The sequence below is a fragment of the Prionailurus viverrinus genome, chromosome A2 (genome assembly GCF_022837055.1).
Source record: "Prionailurus viverrinus isolate Anna chromosome A2, UM_Priviv_1.0, whole genome shotgun sequence".
Classification (NCBI taxonomy): Eukaryota; Metazoa; Chordata; class Mammalia; order Carnivora; family Felidae; genus Prionailurus; species Prionailurus viverrinus.
This window is the reverse complement of record NC_062562.1, coordinates 45,758,188-45,777,146: the sequence shown is the minus strand read 5'-3', so window position 1 is coordinate 45,777,146 and position 18,959 is coordinate 45,758,188. Positions and strand designations below refer to the sequence as shown.

Genomic DNA, 18,959 nt, shown 5'->3' with positions numbered 1-18,959 from the left:
ATGGTTGAAGCAGAAATTATAGCATAGTCTGATGTGTTTCTAAATGAATTTAGAAGAAGTCTTTCATACATTATTTTTTTAATGTTTATTTTCGAGAGAGAGAGAGAGAGTGGGGAAGGGCAGAGAGAAAGGGAGAAACAGAATCCGAAGCAGGCTTCAAACTCGGAGCTGTCAGCATAGAGCCTGACTTGTGGCTCAAACTCACTAACCTTGAGATCTTGACCTGAGCCAAAGTCAGATGATTAACCAACTGAGCCACCCAGGTGTCCCATGTTTCACTGGAATTGGTAAAATAACACCAGTAGACTCTGATGTTTTATATCATCACAGTTTTATATATATGTTTACATGTCACATATATATCTGTAATGTAGATATAAATGATAAGATATAAACTGTGATTTATATATAAAACTGTGATCTATATATAAAACTGTGACAATATACATGTATACACACACACACACACACACACACACATATATATATAAATGTACACTCAAAACTCTATAGGTAAGTAAAAATGGATTTCTTAACAAAAATGTTTAGGTAATATATAGGAAGACAGGAAAAAGCAAACAGAAACAAAATCATAGAGAACTGACAGAAAACAACAAAATGGTAGATTTAAGTTCTAACATATCAATAATTTCATTAAAAGTACATGCTCTAAATATATCAGTTAAGAGACAGATTGGCAGTGGGGACTAAAAAATATAACCTAATTATATACTGTCTACAAGAAACTCATTTAAAATATAACGATATAAGTGGACTGAAAACAAAATGTTGGGGGACACCTGGGTGGCTCAGTTAGTTAAGTGTCCAACTTCGGCTCAGGTCATAATCTCATGGTTCGTGAGTTTGAGCCCTGCGTTGGACTCCATGCTGACAGCTCAGAGCCTGGAGCTTGCTTCGGATTCTGTGTGTCCCTCTCTCTATGCCCCTCCTCTGTTAGCACTCTGTCTGTCTCTCAAAAACAAATAAACCTTAAAAAAAAATAAAATGTTGGGACAAGAGATACAAACATTAATCAAAAGAAAGCAGGGATGGCTATATGGCTTTATTAATACATAAAGTAGACTTCAAAAAATTTTTCATGTTTACTTTTGAGAGAGACAGACATAGTGTGAGCAGGGGAGGGGCAAAGAAGGAGGCAATTTGAAGCAGGCTTCAGGCTCTGAGCTGTCAGCATAGGACATGGGGCTTGAACCCATGAACCATGAGATCATGACCTGAGCTGAATTTGGAAGCTTAAATGACTGAGCCACCCACACACTCCTATAAAGTAGACTTTAAAGCAAAGCAAGTTTCCAGAGTCAAGGAAGGATATTCTATAGTGATAAAATGGTTAATCCAACAAGAGGAAATAGAAATACTTAAGAATTTTTTTTAATGTTTATTTTTGAGAGAGAGAGAGAGAGAGAGAGACAGAGTGCGAGCAGGGGAGGGGCAGAGAGAGAGAGAGACACAGAATCTGAAGCAGTCTCTAGGCTCTGAGCTATCAGCACAGAGCCTGATGTGGGGCTCTAACTCATGGTCCGTGACCTGAGCCAAAGTCAGATGCTTAACTGACTGAGCCACCCAGGTGCCCCAGGAAATAGTAATACTAAATGTGTATATACCATTGAATACAGCTGAGACATATGAAGCAAAAACTAATTTAACAGAACATTCAAGAAGAAATAGACCAATCCACAATTGTAGCTGGAAACTTTCATGCCCCTTTCTCAACAATTGATAGTATAATTACATAGAAAATCAGCAAGGACATAAAATAACAGTGATACAATCAGTGGATAGGATCTAACCAAGATTTCTAGAACAATTACCCTACAACAGCAGAATATCCATTCAAGTAGTCATGGAAAATATACCAATGGAGACCACATCCCATACCATCATATAAACCTCAGTACATTTAAAAAGTTTTAATTGTATAAAGTATAGTTTCCAGCAACAGTGGAGTCACACTGGAAATCCATAACAGAAACAAAATAGGAAAATCTCCAAACACTTAGAAACTAAACAACACACTTCTAAATAATCCATGGGTCATAGGGCAAGCCTCGAGGTAAATCAAACAGTGCACTGAACTGAATGAGAATGAAGACGTAGATGAATGTGTTACCAGCGAGGAGTGGCCCACGTGGCATCCTCCTGTGCCCCAGGGTCAGATGCTCGCTCCGGGTAACCAACTCCCCACTGGGACACCATGTATAAGAAAATCAGAATAAATGCTTGATTCCGTGTTATGTTCTAAGCAAAAGTGATAGTGCAATAGACTCTTACAGAAATGCCTCATGCCTCATTCTTTTTAATAGCTGTTTAGTAGTCCACACTGTGGACTTTATCAAACAGCATGTTTAATAGTAGTGCTATTTGACTCTTTGCTGACTGATGAAAATTTGTCCAACTCTGTCCTTTCTGTTTTTTCCCTTGTCATTGTGTTGGGTATAAAAAGGAGGGACAAGGAAGTGTCTCTCCTGACTACACAAAATGTCGTTGTTAGTTCTCTTATGAAATACATCTTGGCAGGCCTTGAGCACGTTGGCCACCTTCCTTCCTGCAGGCTTGTTTCTCATTCAGTAAGCCAGTTGTACTGATGAGGGTTCTGTGGTATCTTGTGTGGATTTTTCATTATTGACGGCCTTCATGCCTTCCTACGTGTTTTGAATGAAGATATATTCCCCTGCACTGACACTCAGAGATTGCTTCTTTATCTCTTTTCCTGAGAACTTTAGCTGCACCTTGGCCTTTTGGGATTATTGGGGCAGACATTTAGAACTTCCAGTTTTGGGGGCACCTGGGTGGTTCAGTCGGTTAAGCAACTGACTCTGGATTTTGGCTTAGGTCATGATTTCACAGTTGGTGAGATCAAGTCCTAAAAGTTTGTTAATGTAACATTAAGCATTTAAGGCCATGGAAATACTGCGACCCTGCAGTGGAATGAAGAATAGACAGTGGCTTAGTCTGTGACTGTTTCTAAGTACCTGGAAATGCTTAGAAAACATGAACTTCTGACCACATAGTTAAAATTTGCAAGTCAACCCAAAGCTATCTACACATTCAATGCAATCCCAATCAAAATTGCACCAGCATTCTTCTTGAAACTAGAACAAGGAATCCTAAAATTCATATGGAACCACAAAAGGCCCCGAATAGCCAAAGTAATTTTGAAGAAGAAGACCAAAGCAGGAGGCATCACAATCCCAGACTTTAGCCTGTACTACAAAGCTGTCATCATCAAGACAGCATGGTATTGGCACAAAAACAGACACGTAGACCACTGGAATAGAATAGAAACCCCAGAACTAGACCCACAAATATATGGCCAACTGATCTTTGACAAAGCAGGAAAGAACAACCAATGGAAAAAAGACAGTCTAACAAATGGTGCTGGGGGAACTGGACACCAACATGCAGAAGGTTGAAACTAGACCACTTTCTCACACCATTCACAAAAATAAACTCAAAATGGATAAAGGACCTGAATGTGAGACAGGAAACCATCAAAACCCTAGAGGAGAAAGCAGGAAAAGACCTCTCTGACCTCAGCCGTAGCAATTTCTTACTTGACACATCCCCAAAGGCAAGGGAATTAAAAGCAAAAATGAACTCCTGGGAACTTATGAAGATAAAAAGCTTCTGCACAGCAAAGGAAATAATCAACAAAACTAAAAGGCAACCAACGGAATGGGAAAAGATATTTGCAAATGACATATCGGACAAAGGGCTAGTATCCAAAATCTATAAAGAGCTCACCAAACTCCATACCCGAAAAACAAATAATCCAGTGAAGAAATGGGCAGAAACCATGAATAGACACTTCTCTAAAGAAGACATCCGGATGGCCAACAGGCACATGAAAAGATGCTCAACGTCGCTCCTCATCAGGGAAATACAAATCAAAACCACACTCAGATATCACCTCATGCCAGAGTGGCCAAAATGAACAAATCAGGAGACTATAGATGCTGGAGAGGATGTGGAGAAACAGGAACCCTCTTGCACTGTTGGTGGGAATGCGAACTAGTACAGCCACTCTGGAAAACAGTGTGGAGTTTCCTCAAAAAATTGAAAATAGATTTACCCTATGATCCAGCAATAGTACTGCTAGGAATTTACCCAAGGGATACAGGAGTACTGATGCATAGGGGCACTTGTACCCCAATGTTTATAGCAGCACTCTCAACAATAGCCAAATTATGGAAAGAGCCTAAATGTCCACCAACTGACAAATGGATAAAGAAATTGTGTTTTATATACACAATGGAGTACTACGTGCCAATGAGAAACAATGAAATATGGCCCTTTGTAGGAACGTGGATGGAACTGGAGAGTGTTATGCTAAGTGAAATAAGCCATACAGAGAAAGACAGATACCATATGGTTTCACTCTTATGTGGATCCTGAGAAATTTAACAGAAACCCATGGGGGAGGGGAAGGAAAAAAAAAAAAAAAGAGGTTAGAGTGGGAGAGAGCCAAAGCATAAGAGACTCTTAAAAACTGAGAACAAACTGAGGGTTGATGGGGGGTGGGAGGGAGGGGAGGGTGGGTGATGGGTATTGAGGAGGGCACCTTTTGGGATGAGCACTGGGTGTTGTATGGAAACCAATTTGACAATAAATTTCATTTATTGAAAAAATAAAAAAAAATCTTTAACTTCAAAAAAAAAATTGCAAGTCAGTGTGTTAACCATGCTTGGAGAAAACATGATTCTTTTAACTTCTGCCACTTTTGTCTGAGCCCTTGACACTAGACAAGTAGTTGTCAAGAAAAAGGAAAACTAAGATAGGCAGCATTACTCAACCATCTCTTGTGTTCAGTAGACAAAAAGTAGGCAGCTGTGTGATTAGTTGATTTTTTTTTGCATAATAGGGGAAAAGCAAAAAGATCCTTGTAGCCCCCAAACTTTCCGTATGTGGTTCTGGTTTGTAGGAGGTTATTGGTACTTCTCAGATGTTCTTTGCATGGCTAATCTGATGTTGAGGCCCTTTTATCCTGGCAACTGAAGTTTTAGGATGTTCATTTCCAGTGCACTTCTATCCAAAGCTCTCCTTAGAAAAAATAGTCTTACCTCTTGGCTGGCTGTTTCTGGCTTCAATTTTCATTACAGTGGTAGTCACTGTGTGTTCTTGCCTCCTCTTAGGGATTGTCCAATTTCCTCCATTTCTGGTCCCATTACAGGGAGTGTAATGGACTCAAACCAGCTGCCTGGGTGTGAATCCTTGTTCTGCCACTTGCTTAACTTACATCAGAAGTTGTTATGGAGGGGCGCCTGGGTGACTCAGTCAGTTAAGTGTCTGGCTTTGGCTCAGGTCATGATCTCACGGTTCATGAGTTCAAGCCCTGTGTCCGGGCTCTGTGCTGACACTTCAGAGCCTGGAGCCTGCTTCGGATTCCGTGTCTCCCTCTCTTTCTGCCCCTCACTCACTCACATTTTGTCTCTCTCAAAAATAAACAAACATTAAAAAAAAAAAAAAGATGTTATAGAGTGGGGTACCTGGCTGGCTCAGTTGGTGGATCATGTGACTCTTGACCTTGGGGTTGTGAGTTTGAGCCCCATGTTGAGTACAGAGATTACTTAAAACTAAAATCTTAAAAAAAAGTTGTTACGGAGATTACAGGGGTTAATATTTGCATCCATGCTTTGTTCATAGTAAGCACTATATAAATCTTTTTGGAAAAGATAAACTGTGTTCTATATTTTGATTGTGGTGGTGGTTACATGCCTATACATTTGTCAAAATTCATCAGGCATGTGCATTTAAAAAGGCTTAACAAGGTTAAAGTTTACTGTACGTAAATTATACCTCAATAAACCTGACCTAAATTTTTTTTAAAAGATAAAAGGCAAATTTCTTCAGTCAGCAAAGGGTTTACTAGGTGTTACACAGTAGGATTATAAAAACATAATTCAAAGAGACTAGCCAGTCTAGTTGAACAAGTCAGTTGTTATGCAGGATAAATTTGCATATCAGCTTGAGAAGGTGATATAAGAGATACTGCCAAGCAGCTTGTTAGTCATCTAGGTGAGAAATGCTATTACAGGGGTTTAGAGGTGAGATTGCTTACTATAGTCATAAAGATTTTATCAAAGTGGGAACCTGAGCGGGACCTTAAAGGATGGGTAGGATTTGGAGAGGTGGGCATTTGGGAAGGTGCATGGGTTCAGGGTGCATGGGTTCACGGGTTTTCTGCCCACAGGTGGAAAAGCACATAGAAAGTTAAGGCAGCTATGGAAGAGCTGGTTGGACTAAAATGAACTCTCCGCCAGTCTGTGAGGAGCATCTGTGTTCTCTGGGCTAATGAGTTCTCTTAATCCACAGAAAGGACCCCCTTCTGGGAAAGACCGGGTGAAGAAAGGTGGATCCTACATGTGCCATAAGGTGAGTCAAGTCATTACATTCTGTTTTGGTGTACTCACAGCTCATTAATGGAACCACTGTCATTAGCCCTAAAATGTCCCATCACTTCTGTGAATATATACCTATCTTCATCAAAACCAAAAAAAAAAAAAAAAAAAAAATAGTCATCTCAAATTTGCACACAGGCATGGGGAAAAACAGCAGAGGTTGTGAATCTTTTGTTAACCAAATTCCATCTGTTGAAACTTGATCCCTTTGAGAGACCTTTATTGTCCCCTGAACCAGGGTGGGCTATATACTATTTCCAGCATGCTTATTTGGAAGTACACCCTTAATTTATTTGAGATTATATCTGGATACTCTGTGGAGATTAAGGTAGGGTTAGAAATGGAGGGTGGATTGTGCTGTACTGGAATGGAAACATCACAAATGTTCTAGGTATAATGTGTGTGCTCTATGAAATAAGCATCAATCTCAGAGAGTGTTTCTGCTCTTTGGGCTATGATTTCAGTGTCAGAACTGGTTGTTCTTGGGTAGTCAGCATGAGTTGGTGTTTCATGAATAACCTTTTTAAGGAGTTTGGAAATTGAATACCACCTCTCCCTTTTTTCTTTAAATCATATATTTTTAGTATCTCCAACACTTGAGCTTCTTTCTATCCCTATGCAAAGATGGCATTTTGCAGATGGTTATTACAAGAAGTTTCCTATGGTAATTCAGTCAGTCCAGGCAGTTAGAGACTTAAAACAAGCTATCAGGGCTCCACGTTAAGTTACTAATTTAACGATGGATGTACTACCAAACTTTACCTTAAAACTGTGGTTCTCAAACTTTATTGCATGTTATAATCATCTGGGATCCATAAAAAAGACTGTTGCCTGTTTTCCCACTCACTTCATTTTGATTTCTCTGGAGTGTGGCCTGGGCTTCAGGATTTTAAAGGTCTCAAGGGGTTTAAAACATTCTGTAAAGTTTGGAAACCACTAGTCTATAGAGAATCTCTGGGGGTGCCTGGGTGGCTCAGTCAGTTGAGCATCTGATTTTGATTCAGGTCATGATCTCGCAGTTCGTGGTTTCAAGCCCCACCTTGGGTTCTGTGCTGACAGCTCAGAGCCTGGAACCTGCTTCAGATTCTATGTCTCCCTCTCTGTCTGCTCCTCCCCACTCACACTCTGTCTTTCTCTCAAAAATAAATAAACATAAAAAAATGTTTTTAAGAGAATCTCTGTAGATTGTGTGTGTCTTCTGTATTTCTTAAAAATTTTAATCCAGTTATTTAAGTGAGGTTTATAATTGAGTTTATTTTATGCTTTACACCTACATTTATAACAAGATGCATAGAAATTTATCTTTACAATTCTAATTTTAACTTGAAATAAAAACATTGCCCTAGGTCATGTTCACATACATTAGTCTTTAGTCCCAGATTTTTTCTCTTATTCAAGCTGTTACTACAAGTATATTGAATCCTCTTACTGGGGAAATGGAATTCCATGAAAAACAGGTGAATTTCTCTTTGAAGAATAGTATCTCAAAACCTTAATTACCTCCAGTTGTGTTTCTGACATATGGCACTTTTAAAAATTGAGAATCCATTTACTCTGTAAGAATTGAGGACCAGAAGATTTTCCCTCAAGAAAGTAAGAGAAAATGAAGCTTGTAAAAAACATTTAAGTGTGAACACTAATGTATTTCATTGCCATGCATATGAATGTGTTTACTTTAACATTTAATATTATTTGCTTATTTTAAACCTGTATTTTCATAAGCTTCTCAGTTTATTATTTTTAAAGTATTTTTTATCCTAATACATGTTTTTAATAAATAAATATACGTGGTATAATTGGTTTATCTTGTGTTCTGCAACCTTTGTCAACTCATTTGTACTAGTAATGTTTTTGTAGATTCTGTTGGTTTTTCTGAATAGCTGGTTATATCATCTGTGAATATAGACAGTTTTACTTCTTTTAAAATATTTATTACTTTTTTCTTGCTGTATTGCATTAGCTAGAACCTTCAGTATAGTATTGAATATGACTGGTAAGAACAGACATTTTTGCCTCATTTTTTATCTTAAGGGGATAAAAAATCAACTTTTCAAAATTAGTTATATTAGCTATATAGTGTTTTCAGAGATGTTCTGTATAAGTTCAAGGAAGTTTCCTTCTATTCCTAGCTTCTTGAGAATTTTTATCAGAAATAGATATAAATTTTGCTGGATGCCTTTTCTGCAGCTGTTGAGATGTTTGTATGGTTTTTCTTTTTCACTCTGTTAATATGGTGAATACATTCATAGATTTTCAGTTTTCAGATGTTAAACCATCTTTGCCTTCCTAGAGTGTGCTAATTTAGGTATGATGTATTATCATTAGGTATGATGTATTATATTATGTATAAATTATGGATTCAGTTTGTTAAAATGTTGAGCATTTTTGCATATATGTTCATGGTTGGTATTGGTCGCTTGTTTTCTTGTCGGGTTTTGGAATCACTGTACTGTTGGATTTATAAATTGAATTGGTAAATATTCCCTTATCTTCAATTTTCTGGAATAGTTCATGTAGAATTAGCAGTATTTCTTCCTTAAATGTTTGATAGAATTCCCCCACCCCAGGGAAACCATTTAGGAGTAGAGTTGTAACCATAAAATTAATTTAGTTAATAGCTACAAGGTTATGCAGATTATATTTCCTCTTGATTAATCTCTGGGAATTTGTGTCTTTAAGGAATTTGTTTATTTCATCTGAGTTGTTGAATTTACTGGCAAAATCTCTGCCCTGCTGTTTGTCCATTTATATTTAATGTGATTATTGATATGGCTGAATTTAAATTTGCCCTTTTGATATTTTTAGTCTTTTTTGTCTCATCTGTTTCTTTTCTCTGTTTTTGACCTCTTTTGGTTAAGCATTTGTTATCGCTCTATTCTCTCTCCTTTGGTTTATTAGCTAAAACTCTTTGTCTTAAAATTTTAGGGTTTCATTTAGAGCTTATATTACATATCTTTAGCTTTTCTTAATCTACTTGCAAGATAAATTTTAATTTAGTTATGCTCAGAGTGATAGAGTATTCTAGAAGAGGAATAGCAGAGTAACAAAACATGGTTAGATCCATGGGATTTTTCAGAAAAAACAAAACAAAACAAAACAAAAACAGTAGCTCTAGGATCTTGGTCAAGTTAATTGTAGATGATGGAGGTAATTAACATCAGTCTGTCAGGAGAAACAACACAGTGTTGGCTGTGAATTGCTTTCAGAGCACTTATCCTTTCCACTAGATTAAGAGTGGCAGCTATTATTAAATTATTGAGCTATAGACTCTGAAATTAGATCTGAGTTGGAGTTCTATAACTTCTTGCTAGTCTGTTGTCTTAGGAAAATTACTTATCCTTTCTCAGCCTCAGTTTTCACGTTTGTAAAATGCACACCATAATTGCACCTACTGTATGGTTCTTATGAGTAAAGAATGGACCAAGTATATAAGCATGACTAATACCATCATCATTAACCATCATGTTTGTTATCATTAGATTGTTTTTTCCCCTCTCCTTTTGAATAAGGAGCCAACTAATGAACTAACTTGAGAGGCAGAATCCTTGAAATGATTCTTTTGGCATAGGTGAAGATCAGTAAAAGAAAGGAAATTGCTGTAAAGAAAAAAAAAATGTTGAAGTTCATTTCGAAAAAAATCACCCTGCTTAGAAGAGGACTTACTTTTGATCATGGACCAGAGCTAGTTGGCATGATTAAAGTAAGCTCTGATGATTATTCATAACTTTTTGAAAGTCCATCTGAAGTACAGCTTTAGTAATGAGAAGAGAGCACAGAATGAAAAACTATGAGTCAACACAGCATTGGGTTAAGAGCCTAGACTCTGAAATGGGATTGAAAAGGCTTGGATCCACCACTTACAAAACCGGGTGACCCTAGGCACACTATTAGCATCTCTGTGCCTCAATTTTTCCTGTGTATACAATGCAGATGTGAATAATACCTTCCTCAGAGGATTAGTGGGAGGGCTAAGTGAATTAATACATGTGAATTTTTTAGAACAGTTCATATAGTAAGTACTCAAGAAATATTAGCTATTGTTCTTGGATGTTGTTAGACTAATCCCTGTGGGGTATTTATCCCAACTCATAATATGGAGGAAATCCTCACTCTCCTGCCATTTTACACCAAGATTACTAAGAAAGGAGTTGATTTAGTTGTCAATGGCAAGAGCAGTGGATGTGAAATTGAGAGACCAGGATTCTGCTTAGGTGATTTTATATAATGATTTCTTTTTTTTTCACAATGAGCTATAATTTCCTTAAAACTTCCCTTTATTCCTGAAAGTTGTCTTCTCATAAAAACCATATTGCTGTCCCACTTGACTTCAGAGCCCCAAGGCTGGTAAGTCATTATCTTAAATGGATTGTTTCTGAGTCCAGGATCACATTCTTAGTGTAGATATTGAGATCAGTTTTACACAATAATTATCCATTTTAATGAAAAGGGGCTAATACAGGTCCTTGCCACTACCTGTGTTCTTAATTAGTAAAATGACCCATATTTCAGCCACTCAAAAAGACCTAACATCATTAATAACCATTTTTGGTGCTAAAAGTAGAGTTGGAAAAAAAGGAAAAGCAATGAGGACATTAAAATCAGGCCATTTTCTGCTTTAAATATGTGTTCCATTAGTTGCCCATTATTCGAATTTAAAATGAACTACTTATTAATAAATGTTTGCTGAGTGAATGAGTTCATTTGAAATGGAATGATGATGTGAACGGTCTCTTTTATGGTGGTCCTGACCTCCCAAACTTTAATTTACAGTGAGCCTTGCTTTTTAGGGCTCAATTCTTCACAGCCATTTAGATTAATGGAAGATTTTAGGGTCTGCTGTGATCTCATAAAGACTAGCTCTTTTTGTTGTCACTGATTTTAAGCTTGTTTGTTTTACAGAAGCAAACATTCATTACATGAAAATTAGAAACTAATAAACATAAAAATGAAAATAAAAACCACTCATCCTGCTTCCTGAAGTAAACTGTTGATAGTATTTTACCCACACTTTTTGGTACACTTCTATTTCTTTTCCCCGCCAAATGGAATTATTCATTATGTGCCAGGGTCTTCAGATACGGCTGTTGTAAAAATCTCTTACATATCATGGATCTTTTTCTACTATCTTATGTCACAGCCTCACATTCCTTCTGAACACAGTGCTCCGGGCAGGGATGGTTTGTCAGAGTTGTTACAGCCTGCGTTTTGTGGCATATGGACAACATCTTATTTTAAAATAGTTTTTTATATAATTTGAGGGATAAGTTGCATATAGAAATATGCCATCCAACAAAGACCTTAGTCCCATGCCTTCCTACACATATTCCTCATTTTTCCATTTTTATAGCAAATACCTTTGGCATTTGTGTAGCAAATGCACAGTTGACCCTTGAACAATGTAGCACTTAGGGGCACCAACCCCCCAGGCAGTCAAAAAGCCACATAAAACTTTTAACTCTCCCCAGACTTAACTACTAGTAACTTCCTGTTGACCAGAAGCCTTATCAAGCACATAGTTGATTAACACACATTTTGTGTGTTATATGTATTACATACTGTATTCTTTAAAAACTTTTTTCAATGCTTATTTATTTTTGAGGGAGAGACAGAGCACGAGTGGGGGAGGGGCAGAGAGAGAGGGAGACACAGAATCTCAAGCAGGCTCCAGGCTCTGAGCTGTCAGCACAGAGCCCAACGCGGGGCTCAAACACATGGACCAGGAGATCATGACCTGAGCCGAAGTCGGACACTTAACCGACTGAGCCACCCAGGCTCCCCTTACATACTGTATTCTTAAAGTAAGTTAGAGAAAAGAAAACAATAATAAAATTATAAAGAGAAGAGGAAATACATTTACAGTAGTCCTGTATTTATTGAAAAACTGTACCTAAATGGAACTGTGTAGTTCAGACCCATGTTGTTCAAGGGTCAGCTGTAAATCCATATTCGGATACTGGCAGTATTATCTTTCCAACATAAGGTTTTAAGACCTGTAGAGAAGCTGGCTATTGCTTTTGTTTTAGTGAGAAAGCAGATGAACCCCAAAATGTCAGGTAAGACAAAGTTAGTTTCTATAATTAAGAGTGTTATGTTCATTATAAAGTAACAGTTACAGTAACTTCCATGTGTCTGATGCTTTGCTTTTTTATGTCAAGAGAAGATAAAGGATTTTAAAAAATGTCTTTTAATGTTTATTTTATTTATATATAGAGAGAGAACAAGTGGGGAAGGGGCAGAGACAGAGGGAGAGAGAATCCCAAGCAGGCTCTGCACTTAGCAGTGCACAACCTGTGAGATGGGACACTCAACCAACTGAGCCACCCAGGCGCCTCAAGATGAAGCATTTTGACATTTTCCCATTAATAGCCCCATTTCGTCGATGGGGGGACAGACTGAGAAAGGCTTTACCTGAGGTTAAATCGCTAATGCGTCTCGGATTTTGCTCTTTCTTTTCATAAATTAGTGCAATGGTTGTCATGATTTCCGTTTGTATAAAGCCCAAATTCTTTCTGGTGAGAAGACCACCTGTAATGTAACTCCATCCTATTTACCCATGTTTCCTGCTTTTTATCACTTATTGGCTTTATACAGTGATTGCTTTTGCCTGGAATTACTGTTCTCCAAACCTTTGGGCAACTCAGCTCATCTGGCACCACCTCAGATAGGCCTTCCCAGGACACCTTGTCTAAAGTAGCCACCTAGTCAGTGCCACTCCTCTCTCCCTATTTTACTTTCTTCCAAGCTGACCACTACCAGAAACCATCTTGAATTTATCCATTCATTTATTGTCTAACTAATCCCTGTTGAATGTAAGCTTCTTGAAGACAGTTGCATTGTCTGTCTTGTTCCCCATCTTATCCCTCGTGCCCAGAATAGCATCTAGCATGTTGTGAAATCTCATATATTTAATGAGTAAATAAACCCTGCTCTGACATGATCAGGCTATGGCCTTGCTATCCCCTTAAATTGCCTGAATTTTTCCATTTTCATACCTCTGATGTCATTGTCTTCTCTACTTAATATACGTTCTTTCTTCCTTTCTGAATTCTATAAATCCTTGCTGCTCAAACTGCAGCCTATTGGTCCCATAGCATCAGCAGCACCTAAAAGCTTGTTAGAAATGCAAATTCTTGGACTCTGCACCACATGTACTGAATCAGAACCTTTAGGTGTCTGGCCTGGGAATAGGTACTTAAGCTCTTCAGGCTATTCTTTTTTTTTTTTTTTTTTTTTTTTTAATTTAAATCCAAGTTAGTTAACATAATAGTGTAATAATGATTTCAGGAGTAGAATTTAGTGAGTCATCACTTACATATGACACCCCATGCTCATTCCAACAAGGCCCTCCTTAATTCTCATTGCCCATTTAGCCCATCCCCTCATCCAGCACCCCTCCAGCAACCCTCAATTTGTTGTCTCTATTTAAGAGTCTCTTATGGTTTGTCTTCCTCTCTGTTATTTTTGCTTCCCTTCCCCTATTTTATTGTTTCTTAAATTCCACATATGAGCAAAATCATATAGTTGTCATTCTCTGACTTATTTCACTTAGCCTAATACATTCTAGTTCCATCCACATTGTTGCAAATGGCAAGATTTCATTCTTTTTGATTGTCTTCAGGCTATTCTTAAATGTATACTCAAGTCAGAAGACCACTGCTGTAATTATGTCAATCCAGCCATGGCCTGGTTTTGCCTTCTAGAAGTCTTTACTAAAGACTTTGGCATTCTACAAGGGACAATTCCTTCACCTGAATTAGTAAAAAAACAAAACAAAACAAAAAAAAACCCCCAAAACAAAAAACAAAAAACCTCAGACTCTTTTAACCCTAGCCTGTTTTATAACCGTTTGATGTACAGCCATTGTTTCCGCAACCAGCCTGTGATCTGCAGCAGGACAGGACCATGCGTACGGTCAGGCTTCCTCTAGGCTGTGCACAGCAGGCAATCAGGAAGTGCTTGCTTGTTTTCTGCCATGTGTGGTGCAGTTATGGAACAAGAATATCCATGTCTAGATGCCTGCCTCTCCCTGAATTCGATTCTTGCTCCAGTGTCAAATTCACTACACATAGTTGGTAGCACAGAGTCCTGGATTGTCCCCCGGAATTTGATTCTAGAAATACCAAAGCACTGCTTGACAGCAGCCTGGTGAGTAGGGCCTCTGTGGGATGAGGCTTCTGCTGCATCCCCCTGTGTGATAAACTAGACATTTTAGAGCTGCACGCCAGGCACAGGCAGTATAGCAGATGCCATCAGCTTTTCACTCTTCCAGGTATATTTTTTTATTCATCTTCCCTCTCTCTGCCTGAGTATTGGTAATATGTTATATTCCTCACTGACCACAGGGAAAATGAGAAAATTGGTTGCTACTGTTTCACTATCTATGGAAGACAAACCACTTTGTCTTTCTTTTTATGATAGATGTACTCTGGAGAATTTCTGTGGCAGCTTTGGAGATAATTTTTTTTATTTTTAATTAAGAAATGTTTTTAATGTTTTTTTGATTTGAGAGAGAGGAGGGGCAGAAGGAGAGAGTGAGAATCCCAAGTAGGTTCCATGCTCAACACAGAGCCTGATGAGGGGCTCAATCTCAACAACTGTGAGATCATGATCTGAGCTGAAATCAAGATCTCAGCTTAACTAACTGAGCCAACCAGGCACCTCAAGAGATCATTTTTATGCAGGTTAGAAACACTCACCTTCTGTTTGAGAAAGGAGAGTAAGAATTCAGAAAAAAATAAAAACCTCTTTCATGCAGACCTATTTCCCCCATGCCCCCCCCGGCCCCCCCCAATGATCTCTCCTTCCTGAGTCCCAAAGTTTCTTTGTGTAGTAGTTTCTGTAACCTGGCAGACGCTTTAGTTTCACTGGGCCGACTCAGCATTAATGCTCATGCTACACAAGATAACTAGTTTATTTTCATTCTCTGTTGTTTTGGATCAAAGTACAGTCCTAGGATATGAGAGTTCTGTGCATGGTTGTTTTTGGAATGTGGAAACTTTTGATGTAAGTCAGCTGTGGTTATTCACTGAATACCTACTAGGTGCCCATCCATGAGTGTTAGTCCTTCTTATTTGTGCAAGTATGCATGTACGTGCAGGATGAATGCATTAGAGGTGGGAGAGGAGCATGAGATGTGCTGTCTTTCCATCTAGGAGTATAGAATCTTGCCTCGGAGGCACATGCGCCATGGTCAGACCTGGGTTCAAATTCTGCTTCCTTCAACAACTGTGTCATCTTGGATGACTCATTTAATTCCTCTGTGCTGTTATGATTAAATGAAATAACACTTGAAGTGTCTAGTGTGCCTGATGTGTACTAGGTGCTCAGTGTCTGTGTGTGTGTGTTTGTGCACATGTATATATGTGTTCTCTGTCCCTGTAAAAGAAAACAGATACAAAACATCCACACACAGCAGTGTGTAGCCAATCCAAAAGCAGTGTATTTCAAAAAATGTTTTTCACAGCCTTTCATACTTTTTATGTTCCTAGGCTTGTTTTTTAATTTTTGCCAATCTGAATCAAAAAGAATGAAATCTTGCCATTTGCAGCTACGTGGATGGAACTAGAGGGCATTATGCTAAGTGAAATTAACCAGTCAGAGGAAGACAAATATCACATGATTTTGCTCATATGAGGAATTTAAGATGCAAAACAGATGAACATAAGGGAAGGGAAGCAAAAATAATAAACAGGGCGGGGGACAAAACTAAGAGACTCTTAAATACAGAGAACAAACTGAGGGTTGCTGGAGGGGTTGTGGGTGGGGGGATGGGCTAAATGGGTTAGGGGCATTAAAGAAGACACTTGTTGGGAGGAGCACTGGGTGTTATACGTAGGGGATGAATCACTGGATTCTACTCCTGAAATTATTATTGCACTATATGCTAACTAACTTGGATGTAAATTAAAAATAACTAAATAAATAAAATTATTTTTTGCCAGTCTGTTGAATATTTAATATGTTAATGGTACTCATAATTAATATTTCCTTGATTGCCATTTAGCTTTACTTTTTGCTTTAATGTCATATACTGTAAATGTAAAAATAACTTTTCAAATTATAAAAGTAACATACACTTATTGTGGGAAATTTGAAACTCCACTGCGCAAATATATTGTGGTCCGTTTTGAATCATCAGTCTTGTTTCCTTGACGTATATAATTGTGTAGCTTGAGATCATACCACGCACACAGTTTTGCATTCTGACTCTTTCATTTAACTGTGTGTGTATCGCGAGAATCTCCTGTGTCATTAAGTATTACATAAAAAACATGACTTTTAATGACTGCTGAGTAATCCAGCTTGTGGATGTGCATAACCTCTGTAGTCATCGGTTGTTCCTTTTTTTTTTTTTTTTTTTAACTGTTCTAAGCAATGCTGGTACTAGCATCCTTGCACCGTGTCTCTGTTTATAAGGTAACTACTGGTCAAACTCTGGACGTGCTGCCCTCTTGAAAACATACGTGCCAAGTAGGCCCGAGGGGGTGTTTGGGGTGGGGCGGGGCGCTGGGAAGCCCTGTCTACAGGTAGGCATGACTTCCCAGTAGCTGGTGCTCGGGTGCAGCATGCATCTGACAGTTTAGAGCCTTTAAGCGAGAAACTAAGCACTCTCCCCTTTCCCTTCGTCTCTGCTCAGTCCTACTGCTATCGGTACCGCTGTGCCGCTCGAAGCCAGAACACACCCGACAGCTCTGCTTCCAACCTGGGCTTCCGCTGTGCGGCCGACCGTCAGCCCACCACGGGCTAAGAGCCAAGAAGAGCCTTCCTATGCCCAGAAGTCTCGTCTGCCCCGCCCTTGGCTTTCCTCAGAACGCTGAACAACCAACCTCGAGTGAAGAATCCCCACTCCGAGCTGGGTTACATACCTGCCCAGGGGCCAAAGGAGCTGCCTCGCAGGACCAGACTGCTGACCTGTGTCAGCGTGCGTGCTTTATGGTGTGGCGCACTTCTGGAGATCATCGCTGTGCTTGAGTTTGGAGAGTCTCTCAAAGAGGAAGGGGGTGAAGGAGACCCTGGGCTAAACTTCAGAAGGCATGGGTTCTTCCCAGGCTCTGCCACCAGGGCTAGACCTCAGGGTCCCACACTTGACCTTCTGGAGCCTCCATGACCTCCTCTATCCAGTGGGGCGGATGCACAGCATGATCTCTGAGGCCTTCTCCGACAAATTCTATGCGTATATTAGATTCTATTGTGATTTCATAGTAAGAGTTTATGACAGATTATTTTTTAGCTATTTTTTTCCATGTGTGAACCTTGGGTAATACTAATCATGTAAAATAAGAGTTCTCTTATGTATTATTTTGAGAAAAGGATGGGGTGGTGGAAAAGGTGATGGTGATGAGTCTTTATATTCATACTGCACTTTGTGTTTTCAAGGAAATCAGTGTCTTTTACATGGTTAGGATGAATCCCACGTGGGCCCCTGGTAGTGCACTCAAGTTCAGCAGTCTGAACATGCAGGAATGTCTGTGGGGTGACTCTACTGTGCTTTATCTTTTAACATTAAGTGCCTTTGGTTCAGGGGGGCGGTTATAAGCCCTATATCCCCCCCTCTCCCCAAAGCCTTCGGTGAATGTGAAATGTATGCTACACGAAGAAACGTTTAATTCTAGATGGAGGAGAAGAGGAAAGAGAACCTTGAATTAACTCTATTCAGGGTATCCAGTATTTTATAATAGGGAAGTAGGACATCTTGTTGGCTGTGGAATATCAGATGCTCTGAATCCTGCACTATGTCGAATAAACTGGTATCTGCTAAAGGAGGCTTCCTTCTCCTCTTGTTTCTCTCCATTGTGTTTTCTTTTAAAGAAATGTCTTTGTGACATGTATGTATTTTGTTTGCTATAAAGCTTTCATGTCCATTGGATACTTGACAACTTTGATGTGTGAGCAGTTTGCGGGAATTTTTGTTCCAGAAAGCAAAACCATTTGGCCAGGAACCTTATTATAACCTTGCTTCTTTGTGCCTCAGTAGATGGGGCAGAGGCAGGGGCGTTTGCCTCGGTTGGTGGTCCCGAAAAACCCGACAGTTTCGCTTGTCAGGAGAGCACCTTGTTCTAAAGCGATGGTTCTCAACCAGATGACCCTTCATCAGGATCCCATCCTGATTCCCCAGCCCTTGAAGACCCCAAAAAGACGGGTCATTTGAAAGAAATGGCTCATCTTTATGTCAGTGTTCAAAAATTAAGTCAGATAATACTCATAAGTATTCCAACAACACTTGATTGCTGCTTTCATACATAGCCACCTAACATTTAAACACTTGTCTTAAAAAACAATCATGTTGCTGGGGTGTTCAGCTATATTTGTTAATCTGTCAGTTTGTGGATACAAAATGTTTCTCTGCAAACTTTTACCAACTGATGATGAATTCCAGGCAAAACAAACAAAAAATGCACTTGCTTAATTGAAAAAGCTAATGTAAAAAATAAGGTGTTTTATTCTTAAAGTCATCACTACTCAAGCACAGTTTTTGTTTTACTTGTTACCTCCCACCTGCTTGAATTTTTCTTAACACAGTTATGTTTTTAGTGTGTATAT

The 18,959-nt window shown here is 38.9% G+C and overlaps 1 protein-coding gene across 1 annotated transcript in view; it reads left to right on the top strand.

Annotated features, from left to right (window-relative positions):
- Positions 1-18,178, top strand: part of SUMF1 (sulfatase modifying factor 1) — a 95,473-nt gene extending 77,295 nt beyond the window's left edge. Inside the window, exons 8-9 of the mRNA XM_047849650.1 lie at positions 6,334-6,393; positions 17,056-18,178. Coding sequence (XP_047705606.1) covers positions 6,334-6,393; positions 17,056-17,166 — 171 coding nt within the window. The 3' untranslated portion in view covers positions 17,167-18,178. The remainder of the gene's footprint in view (positions 1-6,333; positions 6,394-17,055) is intronic.
- Positions 18,179-18,959: the final 781 nt, after the last annotated feature.